Source organism: Triturus cristatus, chromosome 4_1 (assembly GCF_964204655.1).
Source record: "Triturus cristatus chromosome 4_1, aTriCri1.1, whole genome shotgun sequence".
Classification (NCBI taxonomy): Eukaryota; Metazoa; Chordata; class Amphibia; order Caudata; family Salamandridae; genus Triturus; species Triturus cristatus.
In genome coordinates, this window is record NC_140585.1 from 1,133,206,683 (window position 1) to 1,133,229,762 (window position 23,080).

Below are 23,080 nucleotides of genomic sequence, written 5' to 3' on the forward strand. Positions count from 1 at the left end.
CACCAGCAGCCTGCTAGGAGGTGTGAATGACTCCTAGAAAAGAGAGCAAATTAGCTTCGGCTGGGAGGAGGTGTGACAAGATGGCCTTGGGGTTGTGCCCACCAACTGCACAAGCTTCAAAGGGGCATTGCCTGTCAAAGGCAAAAAAATAACTCTCACCTAGGCCTGCCCCTGCCCTCCTCCACATAGCCAGAGGGGCACTAATCCCAGTGGGGGCAAAATCTTTTCCAGAAGTGGTTTGCAGGGGGAGTTCCTTTTCCTCCTAGTCATACACTAGGGTATGTCCAGAGCTTTAACAAAGGGAAGAAAAATTCTGCCATGTGTGATTTTGGCGGAGGAGGGCAAAATGGGATTGTTTAGATCTGAACCCCCAGGAAATTATGTCAAAGTTGGTAGATTTGCTCCTGGGAACTTCATTCTTATTGGAGAGGGAGTTTCCCCCACCCACAAGCTAGTGCCAGGCATGAAAGTGCCACTCCTGGCCCAAAATCATAAGACTTCTGGACCAGTGGAAAGGAGAAGAAGGACTGCACCTGTTCTTGAACCTGTGGAGAAAGACTCCAAAGGTTGGATCTGCTCCCTTCTGTACCCAGAACAGAGAAGTGGACTCAAGGGTCAGTTGGCTGATCTCCTGTTAAGCTACAGTGACACAAATGCCTCAAGAAGCCCACCTTCATGAAGAGTTCAGTTGACCAGTTCCGAATGGACTTGCCCTGGACCCTGCTGGTCGCTTCCCTTGAAGTGAGTCTCAACCTCCAAATGGAGTCCCTAAGGTACTGGAACCATGGATAAGAATGACAGTGTATTACTAAGGGCTGGGATTTAGGAACTTTTTCAAGGATTGCTGCCAAAAGAACCAGAGGCTACCACAGGACTCCTGCTGAGCCACAGTCACTGATGTCGAACTGCCAGTCGCACACCTGCTGATTTGTCTTGTTGAAAGGATCCTGACTTCCAAAAATGTTTCTAAGTCAGAACATATAGGACTTCACTGGGACTAATGCAGAGTAACACCTATCAACAACACCACCTTCCTGGGCCTGATCTACAGACTTCACCCGCTCAGAGTTTTCCCGCCTTGGACGTCGAGAGTCTCAAGCTTCCGACCAAGGCTAAGGCTGCCACCAAGGTCCTGCAATTCAGCCAGTCAACGTCACTGAGCTTCTTTTCAGATCCTTGTTTCTTCAAGAAAAAGATTGAGGGCCTGATGTATATGTTGGCAGAAAGGAAACTCCATTGCAGCAGCAATGGAGTTACCTCACCATCAACATAGTGTCCGCCCGCCTGATCGATATGCGAGGAGACCTTAAGTTTGGCCACAACAGACATTACTCCATCTCTGATGGGGCCAAAGTCCTCCGCCGGGCCATCATAGAAATGGCTGCAGGACCGCCTGTCCTATTTAGATGTAGCCATTGTTTTGTTGTCCCGTCAGCGTCAAGCAAACCCTGGCAGTGAAGACAATAAAATGTCAATTATGCTGTCCCGACCATGGTAGATGACTCCCATGGCAAGGGAAGAACTTTTTATTTTTTCACAAAGAAAATCCAAGCTTGCCGGTCAGTTATAAATTAGACAGGCAGTTCCTCCATCATGAGATGGAGCAATTTACTCCGTCTCCATGGCAGAACGGTGTGCCATCCGCCTAGATATAAATCAGGCCCTAAGTCAGAAGGTAAGCTTTCCACCAGACCGAACATGGTCCCTGGATCTAACCCTCTCTCCATCGCGATCGGCCTTAACATTACACTTTGACCTGGTCTAGCGTGACCAAATACCTGTGAAATACTTAAAAATATGAAAATCGTATCTTTTCTCATTAGTATGGTCTCGTTTTATAAATTGGATTGGGATTTCTTTCTATGTTGTGTTTTCTACTTTTTTACTATTTTGGTACTGATAAATGTTTCACACATTTTTCCGAAGCTACCCCTTTCTGATCAGTGCTACCGCTACCTACGGTTGACCTTATGGTTAAATTAGCTAACTTGACCTGGTAAGGAATTGTGTCATTAATACTTGCAGATGACCATACACCTCAACTAACAATCTACTTCCTCACAATCTCTCACTGATTAAAAGTGTTAGGACACTGGTCTAATATCTCACGATCCATCCACTGGGCTTATTAGCTCGATATGAGTGCTGACAACCCTATTTCAGAATTGCAGCACTAATACAACTCTATCGCCATCCTGCTTACTAGTGAGCAGGAAATAATTTTCCTATATAGTGGGGTTGCAAAGGTCGGTTTTCTAGAGAACATCTAGTTTATATGACCATTTGTTACAGGGAATTTTGAAGTTAGCAAAGGTCACATTGTCCAACCAGTGGTTCTATACTGTGCGTAAAGACCAGACAATAACAATTAGAAAATTTGAGCTGAAAATGCAACAGCCGAAAACGCAACAAGGGATTTCATTTTAAGTAAAAAAGAACAAATGATGGATAGAATGCTAAACAATTTCAAACGCTCACCCCAAGTACAAAGATCAGGTCTGAAATCCATAGTTTTTTTGCTCACCACACCATTCTAGTTTGGACAGAGCCATATGCAAATCTGTCTTGACCATGCGCCCCATGGCAACAGTCCAGGCCGAACTGCTAAGTCAGGTCCTACCAAGACTGGAAACAAGTATCCTATTACCAATTTTGGGATATCACCTCTTATCAGCCAGAATAGTTTGACTCCGTTGGTATGGTGAAAATAGGACCCATGTCTGGGCATACCTGCCCACTTGGGGCGACAAATGCAAAAAGCAGGGTCAAGACTGATTTGCATATGGCTGCATCCAACCTGGGGTGGCATGGTGGGCAAAAAAACGATGGACTGGGATGTGGCCTTAGCGACTGCCAGAGGCTGAGATTAATTCAAGCATTCCATTCATCACCTTGTTGTGATTACATTTGCTGCCCTAAGTGCGCCAGGTATGCCCAGACGTGGGTCACGGACTCACTATGCCACTGGATTCAAGCTAGCCTGGCTGATGAGGGGTGATACCCCGAAACCGGTCCCAGGATGCTTGTTTCCGGTCCAGGGAAGGCCTGGCAGTTTGGGCTGGACTGGTCCCATGGGGAGCAGAGTTAATACTGATTTCCATATGGCTCGTTCCAAACAGGGGTGTCATAGTGGGCAAAAAAACAATTGATTGGGATGCAGCCCAAGTGATTGCCAGTGGCTGAGATTAATTCAAGCATTCCATCCATCACCTTGTTGTCTTTGCATTTGCGACCCTAAGTGCACTGGATATGTCCAGACATGGGTCCCAGGCTCACTGTGCCACTGGATTCAAGCTAGCCTGGCTGATGAGCGGTGATACCCCAAAACTCGTCCCAGGATGCTTGTTTCTAGTCCAGGGAGGACCTGGCTTAGCAGATCAGGCTGAACTGTTCCCATCGGCTGCATATGGCTGGGTTGAAACTGGAATGGCATGGTGGGCAAAAAACAATGGATTAGGACGCGACCCTGAGCAATTGCCCATGGTTAACATTCATTCAAGCATACCATCCATCACCTTGTTGTTTTTGCATTTGCTGCCCTAAGTGTGCCAGGTGTGTCTAGACGTGGGTCCCGAGCTCACTGTGCCACTGGATTCAAACTAGTCTGGCTGATGAGGTGATACCCCAAAACCGGTCCCAGGAAGCTTGTTTCAGGTCCAGGAAGGACCTGGCCTGGACTGTTCCTGTGGCGAGCAGAGTTCAAACTGAGGTGGCATGGTGGGAACATAACAATGAATTGGGATACGGCTGCGAGCGATTGCCAGTGACTGAGATTAACTATAGCATTCAGTCCATCACCTTGTTTTTGCATTCATTTTAAACAAAGTTTGTGAAAGACAAAGTACCTGGTAGAAGGTCATGGTGCAAGCTGGGGAACAGGCTGCTGCTAAATGTAGTGAAACACTCTGAAAATGGTGGCTTGTTTGTTGAATGTATTGCGCTAAAACATGCTGCTTAACTGGAGAGAAATATTTCTCACCAAAAGTAGAACATGTCAGCTCGAATGTGTGAGTTAATATAGCATCCCTCATTTCTACACTAATGCTCTCCTATCTTACCATGAGGAGAGAGTATCCCAAAATTTTGATGGACCGTGAAAAAGGAGTACAACCATAAACACTAGATGAGATCTTTATACCCTTCCGCAACTGAAGTATTACTGTGCTCTTTGCCAGAACTGGAAACCTTTTGATCCTTTTAAAAACCATAAAATCCTAATTCCACTACTGCCAGGATCTGAAATGATAACACCACATCCATGACAATGTGCACCAACCCTGCTCCAATTCAGGAAAGAGTTGAAGACAGACTCTTTAAAGAACACTGCCATAAGATGTAGTTACAGAATTCTGATCCTGGAGGCCAGCCACCTTTCCAATCACTTACTGACTGTAACCTTGTGTTAGACCTGACACCCTTGGGTGGTAGTCCCCCAATATCTTTGCTTTCACCCCTCGTTTTGGTTCGCTTTAGGACCTTGTGCACTTTACCACTGCTAACCAGTGCTAAAGTGCTTGTGCTCTCTCCTCTAAACATGGTAACATTGGTTTGCACCCAACTGGCACTTTTAACTTTCCTTATACGTTCCTTGTAAAGTGTTTTAAGTATACCTAGGGCCTGTAAATTACATGCTACTACTAAGTGTGCCACCCACTTAAGTAGTTTTTTTTTTTTTACTGAATTTTATAAAGCGCGAACTTGGCCCGAATCGGGTATCAGAGCGCTTTACATAGCACCAGTTGCGTTACATGAGGACAGATTCATTTTTTGTTAGACACGGGGAGATTAAGTGATTTGCCCAGAATCACAGGATGTTCAGCGTCATTGCCGAGACTCAAACCCAGTTTCCCAGATTCGAGGTCAACTGCCCTAGCCGTTAGGCCAACTACTCTCCCCAGTAGTCCCTTTATGCATGTCTCAAGTCGGCAACTGCAGGCTGTGTCCAGTCTTAAATTGCCATTTTGACCTAGAAAAAACAAATCTTGCCTTTTTTTCAAATATAAGTCACCCAATGGTAAGCCCTAACCAGCCCAAATGGTAGGGTGCCTTGTATTTGAAAAGTTTGACATGTACTTTTAAGTTTTACATGTCCTGGTAGTGAAAAACATACAAATTTAAATTTCACTACTGTGAGCCCTACCTCTCCCATAGGATAACGTGGACATTTAATAAGTGATAACTTTTGTTTGGAAGCATGTAGAAATGTCATGTTTAGTGTCAAAGGAATTGTAATTTAAAACCTTATTTAATGGAAAAGACAGATTTTAAGTCACAATTCTGAAAATGCCACTTTTATAAAGTTGTTATTTTCTTGTCAACTATTTGGTGCCTGCTGACTTTTCCTGGCCCCCATGACTAGCTGTAGTTGGCAGCAGGCCTTTGTGTATTCCTCCCCGACAGCCACACAATAGAGGGACTGAATTTTAGCAAGATGGGCCATACAAGCAGAATGAGGATGGAGCTGTGCACAGTCCCACTTGCACTTAAAAGACTGCCTCAGTACACAAACAAATAACTTCACACTAGCCTATGTGCCCTCAAACATTCTGGGATCAAGGCAGGGAGACAGGAAATTCCTGACACTTCTGTGTGTGTGGGGGGGGGGGGGGCTCCAGAAGTTCTTCCACTTCAAAGGGGCACCACGTAAAAAACTAGGTCGCTCAGACCCACTCTTCAGTACATGTGTGGACCTGTGGACACTACAGAAGTAGGACTGCCATGCTGCCAGAGGACTGTCCTGCAGCTTGAGGCATGCCCTGCTATCTTAGAAAGAAGATTGGTCCTGCTCTTTTCATCTCAGGCTTCCTGAGTGACTCCAAGGGCAGGTTAGCTGGCCTCCTGTTCTGAGTTCCAGCGACACAATAAGCCTCAGAAGCCTTCCTACAACTGCCCAGTACCCTGCTGCACTGGACCTGCCTGAGCCCAGCTGGCCTCTGTTGGAGTGAGTTCCTGATCCTCAAGAGGTGCCCCCAGATCCTGAGCTTTTGGTGTGGCATTAGTAGAGAGTCTTCTGGAAGAAAAGGAGACTACTAACGTGAAGCTCCAGCAACGACCGTCCATGAAACCCAACAGGATCTTTGAGCTAATGAGATGACCATCCATGATGCCCGGTATGAAGTTAACTTTTTCAGAGCTTCTAACCTGGCCCATGTTCATGACTCGAGCTCCATTACGGTCAGCCTGACCTTGTGACGTTCACCCGGTCTCACATGACCAGATAACCGTGGGTGGTGCTTTGTGCTTTTGGACGGTATACTTAACTTAAAACTTTGAACTTGCATATCTCTGGTTCTACTGATTGGATTTTTTTCGTTTTGGTGTCAAATATTCTATTAAATTGTACTCTATTTTTCTCAATTTGTGTGGATTGTTTCTTGTGTTTTGTTTTCACTTTTCAACTGTTTGAGTGCTGCATATATACTTTACACATTGCCTCTCAGTTAAGCCTGACTGCTTTTGTGCCAAGCTACCACAGTGTTAACGCAGGTTAATTTAGTGACTCTTTGTGGTTCACCCTGACGAAGACTGTGGCTGTTGAGAGAGAAGAGCTCACCCCCAACCAACAACCTAATTTCTTACATCTTGACTTTGACCATATACAGCACTCCACTACTTCGTGGCTAGGTCTGCAATATATAAACACGCACATACATACATATATGCAGGTAATAAAATGTCTTATGGAGTACAAATAGCTTCATACAGGACAGCCCCCTGAAAGCTATACTTTGGCTTCTGGATGACGACATAGACCCATACAGTGCCTTCTGAGAAGAGGACCTTCACAAACACTTCTCTGTGAAGGGAAAAACTGACCAAGCCTGACTTGCTATTGCTGACCCATTGAAATTGTGAAACGAGCTGGACACTGATTGGTCATAAGCATCTGCTTGGCTTTGGAAATATAAGCAGGACCTGTTCAACTGATAACTTTTTAGAGTTGAACCTGCATGCACCCTGTGCTGTTGATATATCCATGTGCGAAACTACACGTTGGCACTGAATCTAAACGCATTGCTGAATATCTGCTAGACTGCCCTGCTGCTGCCCTTTCCTAGTTGAAAGCCCCCACTGCAGTCCACGGTGTTCAAAGATGTGACTCAGCACCTTGACGCTCACTACACTCAGAGCCAGAGACATGAGGTAGGCTGATAAGATTTTGACTGCAGCATACCCATTTGAACTTATCAATCAATCAGGATTTAATAAAGCGCAGCAAATCACCCATGAGATTCTCAAGGTGCTAGAGTTGGTAGCTGCTCCATGGTAATTTGTTCACTCAAACAACTAGGTCTAGAATCCTCTCCTGAATTCCCACAGTGATGAAGTGGTCCTGAGGTGCAGAAGAAAGTCGCTCCAAGCTTTCGCCACAAGGTGTGAGAAGAAGCGTCCTCCGCTGTTGCCTCGGGGGATCCGAGGGTGTCTGTGAGGAAGAGGGCAGCAGATCATAGGTGTTTAGTCAGTTGGTGGAAAGTCATTCGTTTGTTTATGTATGCTGGCCCTTCGTTGTGCAGGGCTTAGTATGCGTAGGTCAACATCTTGAACTGGCATCTCTTCTGGATTGGGAGCCAGTGTGGCTTCTTGAGGTGCGGTGTGATGTGGGGAGGACGAGGATGAATCTTGCTGCTGATTTTTGTATCATTTGTAGTCTCTTCAGGAGGCGTGCGCTGATTCCTACATAGAGAGTGTTCCTGTAGTACAGCCTGCTGGTGATGAGGGCCTGCATGATGGTCCTTCTGGTTTTGGCTGGGAGTCATCTGAAAAACTTGTGGAGCATGCGTAGGAGGATGAGACTGCTATGCACTATTTCTTCATAGATAGCTTGCTGCCCAAGATGATGCAGAGGTTGCAGGAGTGATCTGTTGGGCGGGTTCAGTAGGTCACCATGCGTTGTTCCATGGCAAGGTATTGTTCCAAAAGATTAGGACTTTCGTCTTGTCTGAGTTGAGCTTTAGGCAGTTGTCCTTCATGCAGTCAGCAAGGTTCATCATACATCTGTGGAAGTTGGCACTGGTAGTGAAGTGGTCTTCTGACAGCGAGAGGATGAGCTAGGTGTTGTTGGTGTAGGAGATGATGTTGAGTCCATGAAATCTGATGGTGTTGGCCGGGGGGGGGGGGGGGGGGGGGTGGTGTAAACGTTGAAGAGGCTGGGGCGATCTCCTTGGGTTCAGAGGTGAAGGTGGGAGATGGATTCTCTGGGTTATTCCGGTGAGGTATGAGGCAATCCATTTGAGGGCATCTCCCTGGATTCCTATGTGGTGGAGTCTGTTGATCAAGATGTGATGGGAGATGGTGTGGAAGGCTCAAAGATCCAGGAGGACGAGGGCAATCATTTTGCAGCAGTCCCGCATGGCCCTGATGTCAACAGTGGCTGCGATCACAGCAGACTCGGTGCTGTGGTTGATTTGGAATACGGATTGAGAGGGGTCCAGGAGGTTGTTGTGTTCCAGGTGTTCACTGAGTTGCTGGTTGAGTGCCTTCTCGAGAACCTTTGCAGGAAAGGGGAGCATGGAGATTGGTCAGTAGTTCTTCTGTTCTGCTGGTTCAGCAGACGGTATCTTCAGAAGGGGCCTTATTTCAGTGTGTTTCCAGTCCTCAGGGAGGGAGACCGAGGTGATTTAGGTGTTCAGGACTTTCTTGAGCTTGTCACCAATCGTCTTGCTACTGGGGTTGAAGATGTGGAAGTGGCAGGGGTCCGTGGGAGCTCCTGAGTGCACTGAGTTCATGCTGGAGATTGTGGCCTCAGTTGTGAGAGGGTCCCAATGGGTGGGCAGGTTTTTGGGGTTTGTGTTAATGGGTATGAGCAGGCTGATGCTGTCGATTGAGGGTTTGCGGTTTTCGTAGATGGCTGACATCTTGTCGTGGAAGAAGTCCACCAGGGTGTCACACAGTTCTTGGGAGGGCGTGATGTCGTTCTCCGAGGCTGCAGGGTTGAAGAACTCATTCACGATGTCAAAGAGCTCCTTGCTGCGATTTGTGCTGGCTTCTATGTAGTCTGCTAGGGCATTGTTCTTTGTTTCTTTCAGGAGGTGGTGGTAGTGGAAGAATGCTGTCTTAAATGGTGGTATGGTCTTGTGTCTCCTTGCGGGTGCACCACTTCCTTTCTAGCTGCCGGCAGTTGCATTTGGTGAACCAGCTGGCTCTTCTGGCAGGTCTTTTGGATTTGGCTGGCTTGGAGGGGGAGACTTTGTTGGCACACTCTGTGATCCACCGGGAGAAGTTCTTCACAGTCTGATCTGGGTTTAGTGTTGTGTCTGAGAGTTGGGAGTTGAGAGAGCTGTTCCACTGGCCTTCTGATATCTTTTTCCAGTTTCTGTGCGTGGACCTAGGAGACATGTTGCCAGTGTTGGTAGGTTCTGAGATAGTGAAGTGGAACAATCGTGAGTTGAGTAGAATGCACTGGAGTTGTGCCGTATCCAACTTGGTAAAATCCTCCCTCCACCACTTTCGTTATATCCTATTGTTTAACCCTCTGCTTGCAGTTGTCTGCCACCCAGTTAGCTATGCAGCTGCTGGATCAAGAGAAACTCACTGTCTGTCATGAGCGTTATGTGCCTGTAGGTCCTCGCCTATTGCTGGGGCCAGACCATGCCTGCCCCATCTGTTCACTGTTTCTAAAAACACAAAAAACTCTGAGACACAGTCATCTTTCTTTGGAGGGGCCAGACACATTATAACTCAAGTTCTTTTGCTTTGGTTTGTTCCTATGATATTTTAGGCTTCCCACAAACTACTGCTTCAAAAACAAATTGTTGTAAACATTCCAGAACAAAGGAAAACATGGCAAAGATAGCACAGCTGCACAATGTGTTATTTATAGTTATGTGAACTAAATCCACTTGAAGCAGGTCAGCGCTTCAGCTGAGCCCAACATGCATTTATAAACTTGGAAAATCTATCAAAGCTCTGTGCAACTAAAATGTGATCTGCTGGGAGCGAGTTAGGGCAAGATGGAGGAGGACATGATTCCTAACTTCTGATCCATCAGCAGGGCTCGCAAGCCAATGGTATGTTAACTAATTCAAAAAAAGCTGCAGGGCATCTTCAGACCACCAGCAACCTGCCTCATGTGAGGCATTGCTGAAGACTGGGATGAAGAAAGAGAAATCTTGCACAGAACATGTAGCAGCGCCTAAGAAGTCACATGGTTACCACCGGAAGCTTAGAGCTGTGTTGAGCACCGCAGCAACAATTAGAAACACTGCAGGCATTTTTCTGGGTGTTTCAAGGTGAAGAGTTTGAACACCTGGGGATGGGTGGGTAGCCTGGCATCTTTGCACGAAAAGGGAAGACTGATAAAATGTCCTGAGAAGAGAGGGGTACTCCATATGTCAAAGAAGAATGGATGTGCAAGTGACTGCTACCCGGTTCAGAGGTGAAAGCCGCAGCACAGAAAGCAAAGCAAAAAAATGGGGGACACACAGAGGTGCTGGAGGAGGACTCCAGTGAGGGGTGTGGGACCTCATGGCAGAACACCATAGAGAAATAGGCATCTAACAGAGAGAGCCCTCTAGGAAACTGGAAGTGATGGTACAAGGAAGAGAAGTCAACCAAACCCCCAATGAAGGAGGAAGAAGAAATATGAAGTTTAATAATCAGGCCCATGAGTGAGAAGGGCTGTACCAACAGAGTGGCAAAGTGCTGGCTAAAAAAAACAGCCAGAAGGTCCTCTGACTGGACTAGAAATTAATTGGAGATAGAGGAGGAAATATTGTGCAGAGGCCGTAAGACTTGCCCACAAGTGAGGGAAAAAGCTGAGGAGGGAAGATGCTCCCAACACTAAGGCAGATGGACAGGATGGCACAAAGAAAGGGCAGTAGCTGCCAAAACTTTTTGGCAGGTCCTACATACCACAACAGAAGCGACTAGACTGATTCCAAGAGACAGTGAGATGGACCATGCAGCTCTGAACGTTAAGGAACGCAAGAGAATTTATACCAGAAAGTAGGAAACTGAAACGTGCCATGCGTCAGGCAGTAGGGATCTGCCACTAAAATTCTTGACTGCCCAAGAAAGATTTGATAAAGCACTAAAGAAGATACAATGAACTTAATATAGAATAAAAAGAAGCTTAAGGCCCTACTTGTGAAAGAATAAGGTTAAACATGGCATTTTACCAATAAGTGGGGACACTTAAGGGTTCCGAAGAGAAATGACAGTTAGCGCTGAGAAGCTGCAATGCCCTATCATAAGGGAAAGGGAGCTTTGAGTGAAACAGACGGGGCTAAAAAGGCAAAAACAGAAACATTGGGAGAGACTGCAAAGTGAAGTGTAAAGTTAGTGTTGCCTTTGTTTACTCTTCTTCTTCTCCTTTCTCTTCTTTCACTTTCCTTTGTTTTTTCTTTCACTTCTACTAGACTTCAGTGTGCTTCAAATAATTTGTATAGGCAAACAGCTTGTAGCTGAAAGCCTTGTCGAAGAAAATCATAGCAAAGTTTAAATACACATCATCACCACTTTTGACATTGTACAGGACAAGGTTATCTAAATATGAAAGCAGAAACATTCTTGGCTCTGATATAATTTTAAGCTGACAGATCCATCTTAAAGTGTATCCAAGTCTACCCAAGTCAGAAATTGGCACTCAATAGGTTTTTCTTTTTTAAAAACAAATTGAGAAGGCGAGGTACCCTCTGAAAGAATTCTCTAAAAATATGAAAGCGTTAAGGAACTCACAGCTTAGGTTGAAGGTGATATCATTGACATATCAGGCAGGCATTTAAAAACAAAATACACAGTGAAACTCCAAAATAAATATTCTTAATAAAACCACTGGGGAATTATTAGTCTGAAAGAGATGGAGGCTTGGGAAGGTATTAGACCCTATCTGCATTTTCCGCTACATGCATTTTCTGCTGATCTCAGAGTAGCAATTGCTTTTCCTAACTGATCAATGCAATCCCTCATAAAATAATATATGCCCTCATAAATTTTAATGAATAAGCTCATTAGTCCTAACTGGTCAAGATCTTGCAAGACTTAATGACTTGTTTTCTTGCACCTTGAGGTATTCCTAAAAGGCCAGTGAAAGGTATTTGTTAACCCACTGAGTAGGAATTCGCCCAATTTTGCATTGTATTCAGCCTTCCATATGTGGCAAAGTAAAAAGGAGAGGTGATGCCCAGGGAGCTCCAGTTATATGTGGCATCCCATGATATCTTGGATTGAGCCAAAGTTGGCTTTAACCCACGGAAATTGCACATGTGATTGTTTCTGACCTGCATGGCCTATGACAGTGAATGGTGGAGATGTTACCACACTGACTTTGTTAGATTTGTCAATTGCTTTCAATACCGTCAGACAAAACATAGTGGAATATTTACTGTTTTAGGTGAGAGTTAAGGATACACCTCTTTTCTTCAAGATTTTTAACAGTTTATCACCCTGCCACCTTTTCAGTTCAGAACAAACAATGTGAGATGCTAATCCTCTGTCGTATTTGCTGATATGTTGGTATTTGCTTTCTAATCATACTAGGCTAATGACAATAATAAACAATGACAAACTATTATTTGTCATTGTGTTTTAATATTATGTTGATGGCACAACACCATCTGCATACTGAAACCATGGGAACGAAAACAATATGAAAGTCTTGCAATTAAAGATCAGAAAAGGTGGAGGACTCTCTAGAATCATCATCAAAACAAATAAAATGGGAATATTCAGGAAATATCCATATACAACTAGTATGAATAGAAAGGATTGGACCTTGTTTTCACTTTTACTAATAGGCATTTGGAATTTAGGAGCAAATTCACAAAGGCATGTAAGAGTACTACTTCCCGTAGTCATCGATGATTCTTTGAATCGCCTCTGTGCATTTATTTTGTGCAGGCTTTTTTTAAGGCTTCCCGATGATATCAGTGAAATGATTCCAGTTCTTCAAACCAGGCAAAGGTATTGAAATATGCAGTTTAAAAAAATCAGCAATACAAGGTTACCCCTCATCAGTAATCATGGATGCTAACGTTACCCCTCATCAGTAAACACGGATGCTAAAAAAGCTGTTAAAGTATAACAATCAAAAAATAATAAATATAACATTTTAAATAAAAACAACTATCACTTTCCTATATTTTAATCTTGTTTGTGGTACAATGAGTTTTTCTGTTATACTAACCTTGTCTAGAAAAGCTTGTATTGCTTGTTTGTGGTTCTCCACATTCGCATCCTGCTTGTACCGCTCAATTGAAGCGATCAGCTCAGTCTCCTGCTCCAGGAGTTCATACAGGGCCGCTTTTCTTTCAGCTCCTGAGTAGGTCTTGTTGATCCTTTCAACTTCTTCCAACCTCCACACTAAAATAGATTCATGAAAGGTTACAGAATTTTATGGCCCATTTTTATACAGTAACCCATATGTCATTATTGGCACACAAATAATTGCTTCAATTAGTTCAGGTGAAACACAAACACTATAACATCAGCTAAACTAGATCCATTTTGGCTGAAGACAAGAAACAAGTTAGCAATTGGGCAATGAGTATATGATTGGGCAATGAGTCTATGATTGTACATAACCTCTTTCTTCTGCTGGTGGCTCAAACACTTTCACATCCTGCTCTCCCTATTTGCCCAGTTATGTTTAACATACATTGCTAACCCCAGTCCTAGCACTGCCACAAAATATTGCACAAGTCACTTGCCTCTCTGCTTTTGCAGACACCTGGTCAGTGGGCGACTTCAGGCCACATGAAATGCATGGCCATCCAAATCGCTTTGTGCTTGCAGCCTCTAGTCACCCCTTAATTCATCTTTAATTGCAATTGCCGTAGGAACCAATCTCTCTTAGTGTCGCCACAGAATATGTTTGCTATTCCTCAAAGGAGATGCACATGTTCCATTGGCACACAGTATTGAGAAAACAGGCCGTGGTAAATATGGCTCCCGTCCTTTTCTCAACAATAAAAATAGATAGCCTTCCTCTGGTGTTGTAGATCCTCACTCTACAGCCTGCTAATCCACATCCACAGGACTCACCTGAGGGCCCGTGATTCTCTTCAACTTTCATCTTAATTCTCTACAGACTGACAACATTCTAGAATTCTAAGTAGTTTAATATAGCATTATGCCAACTGCCAAGGGCTATAATGTTGTTAAAGACCCTTATCCCTAATTATATACCTGAGCCGAAGCCCTATAACAAGGGAGAGGCCCTTTTAGAACCGATATTACCCAAGGCAGAAAGGTTATAATGCGATTAGAACATTCCACCCACTAAGGGTAGGATTTTGTGAATAAAACAAAAAGAAACAGAAAGACAAACATTGAAATGTTGAAGAAGAAGGTCTGGACCAGCCATTGTTAGCCCTGAGCCACACCATCGCCTTCAATGGGGCTCTCAACATTCCACTCTTCCTCCTCTATTTCCCTGTTGTTTCTCTTCCGCTCGGTGCATGTGGAAAGTAGGAGACTAAAAATATTTTAGTATTTCGTATCTTTGACTATACAATTTACTCCCTCCTGATATCCTCATCCTTTAATATGGAAAAGCATGTTGACAGCAGCAGTCCAAACATACTTTCATACTGCAAGTTGATTTCTTTAGAATAGGCCTGCACTTACATTTTAATGTTATAGCACACCATGGAATGCACAGACTGAAAATATAATAATATATCTAACAGTTTCCTATAGAATACATCTTTCCCTTAAATAATATGTATATACTGTGCAACACATGGGGACAGCAGCAGCCTGAAAATATTCAAGTGTTAAATCTGTTTTCTATACAATGTAGCCTCCACTTATGTCTTACTGCACAATGCATGCGGACAGGGAAGATATTCTAGCACCCCAAGTGCATCCCTACAGAATTTGGCCTCCACTTGTTTCTTAATGTTATAGTGCGCCAGGGACAGCAAAGACTGAAAAAATACTGGCAATCTAAGCTATTTTCTATAGCAAGCAGACTTCCCTTAAATCATAACCTTAAACTATGCCACAAATATAGACAACGCTAAACTGAAAATATTCTAGCATCCAAATTGTTACCTAGAGAATACAGCCTCCACTTAAATCATAATATTATGCTGTAACACACGTACAGCCTGCACCAAACTGTAAAGATTTTAGCATCCAAGTTGTTTCCTATAGAATTCAGCTTAAACCTATATCTTAATGCTATACTGTGCAAAGGACAGCACAGACTGAACATATTCTAGCATTTTAAGTTATTTCCTGTTGAAAGCAGTGTCCACTTAAATCTCAATCCTAAATTGTGCCACACGTGGACAGCAGTAGAATTAAATATTCTAGCATTCCCAGAAGGTTCCTATAAAATGCAGCCTTTACTAATGTTTTAACGTTAAGTTATGTTATGTGTATTTGTAGAGCGTGCCATCACCCGTGAGGGTATCCTGGTGCTGGGCAGGTGTACGGACCTCGTCTCGATTACTCGAAGAGCCAAGTCTTCTGCTTCTTGCAGAACTCGAGATAAGAGAAGGCTCTGGTGTCTAGTGGGAGGTCGTTCCATACTTTAGGAGCGACATATGAGAAGGCTTTACCTCCAGCTCTGTTTTGGTGTATGAGTGGATGCTTGTTCAAATTATATAATTATTACTATCATAATAATTATCTACATTTGTTCAAAAGTGGATGCAGCCTAGAACACTGCCACTATAGAATCAGGGCAAGCTATTTACTTTGTCGGTGAAATGAACTCGCCATCCTTTAGAAGGCAAACTGATTTTTTACCTTTGTCCAGCTAAACATCGGCCATGAAGAGTGCAAATAGGAAAAGAAGCAATAAATATGCAGGTCTATCATCTCATGGTTTTGGGTGCGTATCAGCAATACCCACAGTACTAGGAGGCTGTCCTGGGCATATCCATACTGCTTTAGGACACCTTCCCAAAACCCATCCTTTTTGGTCAAGTGGTATTTTGCACACTGATGCTACCAAAACCAAGTGACATTGAAGAGAGCCTGTTGAATCTTCCAGTCCACTCTATAACATCTGAGTGCAGTTTCTTTTGGAGTTTTGTAAAGCACTGACTTACAACTGTCATTTTATAAATCCAAAAACAGTGAAATGGGATACACTTTTTAAGTGAATAATTGTCCTCTTTCTATCAAGGCACATCGAACAAGGTTGTAGCAGTGTGGGGCAAGCTAGACATTACAAAAGATTTGTCTTTTAATGGTACCAATGTGAGTACAAAAGGTCTTTGGTCCTTGGTCCTACTTGGATTGTGGAGTGGTCCTAGTGTTTTCACAAATGATTCATGAAAGCCTCTTTTCAGTTTCTTTTTTAAAGTTTTCTCATTCTGGCACAGAGTGTTCCAGATCAGAGCTGCCATGACACAAATGACCTCACACCATGGGATTTCCAGTTGTATCAGTCATGAACAAGCAGATTTATATTGCTGGATGTCAGGTATGTCTTTGAGGTATAGATCTTGAACTGTGCAGGCCCATTTGTGCCAGCTGGCCTGCTGTTTCCCCACCCTACTTATTAAGATAGTTATTTAGACTGTATTGATGTTTTGTACTTTATTATGTATTTACTCTTTTTATGTTGCATTAGTACAGCCAGTCTCTCAAAGCACTGACTGGGCAGAGCTGTGCAGAATTAGGATGAAAGAGATGAGGCAAAGACTTACACTGATTATATCCATGGGATAAGTAGAAGATGTGCATGCTCAGACCTTTAAGGAACTCGGGGTTCCAAAGGTATGAACTTTGCCAATAAAAAAACCTGTCCCACAGCACTTGTATCTCATCTGGAGCAGACAACTCAGCGAGACCGACCGTATGATCTGATCAGGTGATAAGAAAGCAACATACTTGGACAAGACTGGAATGCCAATGTGAAGGTCTCTAGACAAAAGGGAGAGGGTTTTAAATTGCTCTGTCTACCTGGCAACCTGTAAGTGAAAACAGGGCAGGAGAGGTGTGGCCAATCGTTTTGAGTAACAGATGTGTGACAAATTTCTCTGCTGCTTATTTATTTATTGCCTTATGGGAGAGACTTCTTGTAGCCTATACTGTAGCAATCAATGCAACATAAGGCCACCGCAAGAACTTGGACAACTTGGTTGTCAATACCAAATGGATCCTACAGTGGCTGCAAAGTTTTATAAAACATCAATCTAGTGACTTTTATACATTTGAAGAATGATGATACTTTCAGGTGACCCCCATCTTTCGGACTCATCTAGAGAATGTTAGATGTCACGTGAGAGGCAATCAATGATAGAGTGTCTGTTTTCTAGGTCCTTCGTTAGCTTGACATTTACCCTGGACGCTGTTGGCTTATAGGTGGTAGCCGATGCTGTGATTGACAGACAGTGAGAGGTGCAATACAGACAGTGAATAAATTCAGAGATAGGGAAAATAACTTATGCATGCTACAGCCCACTTCAACTGAGTGAGGAAGATATTTTTGTGGACCATATGGTGGGCAGTAGGAAGGCAGAGGAGGATAAAAGCATGGTAGTGACCCTGGTTTTACTAAGGTCCTCCATAACGTTCATCAACAGACTGGAAACAAATGAGGACGTTGCTTGATTTCAGCTGAACAGAAGCTGATCAGAAGAACAGAGAACTGAGATGTGACAACAGTGTTCAGAACCTTTGCAATGGTACGCGGGCCTGAGATTGGCTGTGGTTTTGCCAGGACTTCAGGGTTGGCATTTTTTTAAATTAGCAGCTTTCTAATGACGTTTTACATTCTAAGGAAGAACCGCTGAGGCAAAAGAAGCATTGACTAACCTTGTCAGTGGAGTAAAAAAAACGTGAGGGTGCCCCCTGAAATATATGCTGAAGGAGTCACTCACACTCCCCTCAGTAGGTGCTGAGGGGCCCCCATGCATCACATCCCTGAAACTTGTATGATCAGAATGATAGCTGATTGTCATAGTCCGATGGTTTTAGCATTGTACAGATTCATGGATGATGCACAAGGTTTAAGGCTACTTGATGATCATGGTTGATATTATTTTCTAAGACTAGTAAGAAGTTTTCCAAAGTGGGTTGGCTATGATATTGAGGCATTGAGGGCCAGTAAAGAGTGGCAGAAATGGATGGCAGCAACAGTATGTTCCGCTGTTGATCCAATCCTTCTTCATCCTGGTGCTCCGAGCATCAGTTAAGCGAAATTATATTTTGGTCACGGGGCTGACTTATATCTCAAAGTGGTGGAAGCTGATTTCTTGCTCACCAGCCTCTCATATGCTCACCTACATTTCAAGTGGGTCTTGCTTTCTTTACAGTTTTCACTGATATAAGGCATACCTTACTTGCAGTATCACAGTATCCAGGGTGCTGACAGACATCTCATAATAGTCATAGAGGATGTTAAAACCCATAGATGAAGCTAGGAATCAGGCTGCACGTCTAGGGAGTATGGCTATAGTGGCAGGAGAGTGGTAGCAGAAAAGTTTCCTGCTGTGTGTAGCGCCCCCTATTCTTCCCCACCATATTATCACCCTGACAGATCCCCACATTTTTAACGGATAGTTAAAATACCTATTACTTTATTTCACTAACAGCTTCATTCAAAAGGAGGAAAGATCTCCATAAATTTCATAAACTAGACCTCAACCCTCATAATATGATCTCTGCCTTGTCCCTATTTAGCTAAGCTTCATCCAATTTTCTATCTAGTTTAAATAAGAGAGTGAGGGAGTGATATGTAAAATGAAGCATTGCAATTACCAAAGGGACTAGAACTGCTTTCCGCCTCCCATGGAAAAAGGTGAAACAATCGAAGCCTGATCTCCATAGAAAAGTGAGTTTTAAGAGCTCTCCAGAACGAGCCATAGTGTCAGATTTTCTGATATCTCTGAGCTTCAGAAATATATTATTCTACAATTAAGGGTCTAGATTCAAAAAACAAATGCCACCACACGCACGCGCCTGACAGCGAGTTAATTAAGAGGGACAGAGTTAATATAGAGAGTCCAAACGAAGAGAATGTATAGGAGCATAGCTCAACAATTTGTCTCGAACAATATTAGGTCCACGACCACAAAAGACTTTATAAGCAAAACGCAAACACTTGAACTATACATGTTGTGCCAGTGGGAGCCAGTGAAATGACACACATAGTTCAGAAACCCTGTCAAGCAGGCAAGACAGAACAGCAACAGTAATTCTAGTCTTACATATTAGCATCGTAATATCATTGAATGCTCAAATATTAAATGGCCATATCTGTGCTTAATCTTGTGTTCCCAGTTGTCTTAAAATACTACTTGTGGTCCTTTTTTGCAGCAAATTATTACAGTAATGTATTCTGAAGCAGTCCTTAAGTTGTGCCTAATACTGATGCCAGGGATTGCAGGTGTTTTACGTGGAATTGTACATTACAGGAAAAAAGATTTAAAACATTTTTATTATGAGAGTGTGTACCTTTAAAAAACATTTGAATATTTGGCTTGAACTGAGCCACTTCAGAAGGCAGACCAAAATCCATGTTTGTTGACCTCAGACATTGCTGTAGCTTTGTTAGCCGAGTGATTTCATCTGGAACAGTGGTTTGTAAAGCTGTAAACACCATGCAATGCCCTCAGACTATCCAGTCTGAAAGAGGATTGATAGGAGTGGATGAACTGATGGAGAGATACATTACTGTTACTGCCATAGCTGACACAAGCAAGTACTCACCCATACAGCCACTCTCACCAGAAACCAATCACTCACCCATACAGTCAATCACACAGCCACGTATTCACCCGTACAGTTACCCACACACCCACTTACTTACTCATACATATACTAACATGTCGTCACTCACCTATACAGCCCGTTCAGCCATTTTTCTATGAAAAATTGCACAGGAACAAGGCATTTTGGGACCCTGCCTTTTTTGGCCCTTATGGCCCTCTGAGAGAGACACCAACAGTCACCAGCCAGCAGCAGCGGCAGTACATATCTGGTTTTCAGGCTCTTCTAGTGATGTGCTGAGTGGCTCGTACAGACCTGGGCTTTGTAAGCCCAGTCTTAGGCTCATTCTGGTGGAGTAAAGATACAGGATAGGGTGCAAATTGAGTGCCACTTAAGAGCAGTCAGAGATGGTCCTTCTCTACTGCTTAGAGCCTGGCGATCTTTTTATAAGATTGATGTGTATCAGTAATTTGCCCTTCCAATCTGACTGGGTTAATGTATCCCAAAGACATAACTTGGTTATTGGAAGTCACAGGAATATCAGGAATATCATGACCTTCTCTGGGACGAGACAGTAGTCTGTGCGCCTTCATATGAACAATGTACTCTGTAGTAACTTGCTGTATACAATAACTACGATTAATAAATACAATTGTATAATGCGATCTACCATTTATCTGGTCCCTCACATTGATGACAAATGTTAATTATTGTTACCCAATTTAATCTTACTCATTACATTGAGCTCAGAAAAGTGAAAGTCTGAGTGAGCCACTAGTATTCAAACCTATGCTTACATGACTCTGATCTCTACAAGAAACACATTAGTCTTCATAACTATCTCATCCAGTCCTCATTATGTATACATTTGGGGGCACTATTTTAGCTATAATCATTTTTATTTACCCTGAAGACATCTGCTAGTGACTGCAGAAGCCAGTAATATATTCTGGGTGATGAAGATAGCTACAATGCTGCTACAACCTATCTGCCTCTCCCTGCTTGCCAGGCAATCAACTGTCCCGCTTTCCCTCATTCACTTTTTTCTCACCTTCAGGTATATGCTACATGACAACATTTGCTTTTGATTGTAGAAGCGAGTGTCCTATAAAGGGGCATTGAAGATTAGAGCTATCATGCTGCCAGTCACTAGCGGCAAAGTACCAACTTGCTGTCCAGTACGTTTCTTCCTGTCACAATGGATATGCAACCTCAGCATATCAACTAGTTATGTGGGGAGATATGACAACAGTATGCAAAGCACTGTTGGCAGACGGCACGGCACTTCACAGGGAGGACATAGCTCGCCTACGCAAGTATCCTATTGCGCAATACTGGGATGCAATACTGGCTGACTTGAAACACACAGATAGAGAGCCTGAAAATAACCCCTCACAAACAGAAGAAGGGCGAGATACAGACATTGTTCTTTAGACAAGTTATGTCTCAGATATATGTTAAATTAGCATTGAAAGGCAAGGACGGAAAGGCAAATATATCCTAGTTTCAATGAGATTTCGCGCTATATTTCTTAACCAACACGGCCCAGGCGCGGCAGATGGACGATGGTTTTCCCCCTCCCCTTTGGTTTGATTGTTTGGTTATTAACTGTAACGCGTTTGCATAAATCCTATTTTCGAAACAGATAAGGAGATGTAGAAACCTATGAGAAATGCTGTAGGGGCAAATGGATAAACGACAATAGGAGTGGTAGGATCGAGTAAATAAATAGTCACACTATTGTACATAAAAGTGTGAATCCGACGACGTTTGTATCCGGCATCACGTATGAGAATAACACTCAAATGAATGCTTGTTTGATTTACGGAATTGAGTTTGATTATAATTTGTTATACTTGTACAGCTTGCACGACAAAGTTTAATGCACCTGACAAGGGCACCCACACCCTGCCTCAAATATACTCTTTGTTACTTATAATTTTTGTTTGTAAAAATGCAAATAAAGATATTTTTTTTAAAAACAGTATGCAAAGCACTGTTAGCCCCCTCAATTGCCTGCTAGCCAAGCAAAAATTTCTGTCCACAGAGTTTTGTTTTCTTTTCAAGATTACCAGCCATCAGTACAACTATTATTTCTTGCAGCCGCCAGTATCCTATTCAGAGATCTTTGAACCTTATCTGCTGCACTGCCAACAACCTTCTTGATTGATACTAGTCAAGCATCAAATGTCCCTTAGGTATGTCTCTGTTTAACAGGAAGCCTAACCATCATCAGGACCACAGCTAATCGAGGCAACAGGCAGATTCCATCTAAGGAAATGTGAACTGTTGGCCTCATTATATACTGCTAGACAGGCAGCTATTTACCGTCCAATCACAGCATTCTTTTCAAGGATGCCAAGTAGCAGCATCATAATAGTCATGTCTGTCAGTCTCTAAATGTTCAGCCATCAAAGTAATACTTGACACTCACAAGGCTCTTTTCATCAGTCATGCAGCTTCAGCCTGGCAGCTAATATTTCTTCCATGTGAGTAACATCTTCCTACCTGTACTTAATACACTAAACATGCTGAAGGGGACAAGCATAGTATTGATCAATACAAATTCTCTACGGGTGATGTGCACATTTTATCTGTAGAAGACATTGATGATAGTAAACCTGGAAAGGTGAATTAGCTCCATAGCTGGGGACGTATGTATACCAGGTCATGAAAAGGAAGGTTGCTTGGAGAAATTGACCAGCATTTAAAATCACTGTGACCTACATTTCTAGAGTGAGCTTTAATTACATGGTACTCTTAATTTTTAGTACTACAGGGCCATCAACCTTTCCATTATATACGTTATTTGATATTGCTGATTTCACCTTGACCAGAACATTTTCCATTTTTGTACACCATTTAATTAGTTCTTAACCAATGCCGCATTATCTCAACCCTGTGCCTGAAGATACAATCTGATACAGACAAAGAGCTTATCCACAAAGGTAAACTTACACTCGAGTAAATCTACCCATGAAAGCTTATTATTACACTTCTGATAAGTTTACTACTTTAAGATATTCACCATTTATGCCTGTAAAATTACTCACAAATTTCTGAGTGTAAAGTTATTACTTGTAACTTTTCACACGTAGGTAGAGCTCTCCGCCACTGGGGCGGAGCTCTCCCTATGGTAAAATATCAGGATAAGTTAAAACGTTTATTAAAGTCTTTAAAAGAAACAGAAAACATATTTTCCACTGAATAATGTTACTTTTATTTAATTTTAATGCAGAATAATGTACAGAATTATTCATTAAACTTTTAATTAAACATGTATTATTTTGAAGCTATTAAATTTCAAATATTTGTTTCTAGTTAATTTAAAAATTACTCCACCTAAAGTAAATGCTTATATTTTTATTATATATTTAAAATGATGAAAAAGTGATGTATAGTATTAACAGTAATTTAGTTATTTTAATAAATATTAATGTTACAATAGTGTTTATATTTAAAATATATA

At 42.7% G+C, this 23,080-nt stretch overlaps 1 protein-coding gene across 2 annotated transcripts in view; it reads right to left on the reverse strand.

Annotated features, from left to right (window-relative positions):
• The window catches only part of IQUB (IQ motif and ubiquitin domain containing), a 339,995-nt gene that overhangs the window by 125,162 nt on the left and 191,753 nt on the right, over nucleotides 1-23,080 (reverse strand). For both annotated transcript variants that reach the window (XM_085654193.1, XM_085654194.1), the window contains one exon: nucleotides 13,124-13,299. In XM_085654193.1, the coding sequence (XP_085510319.1) occupies nucleotides 13,124-13,299 (176 nt within the window). The remainder of the gene's footprint in view (nucleotides 1-13,123; nucleotides 13,300-23,080) is intronic.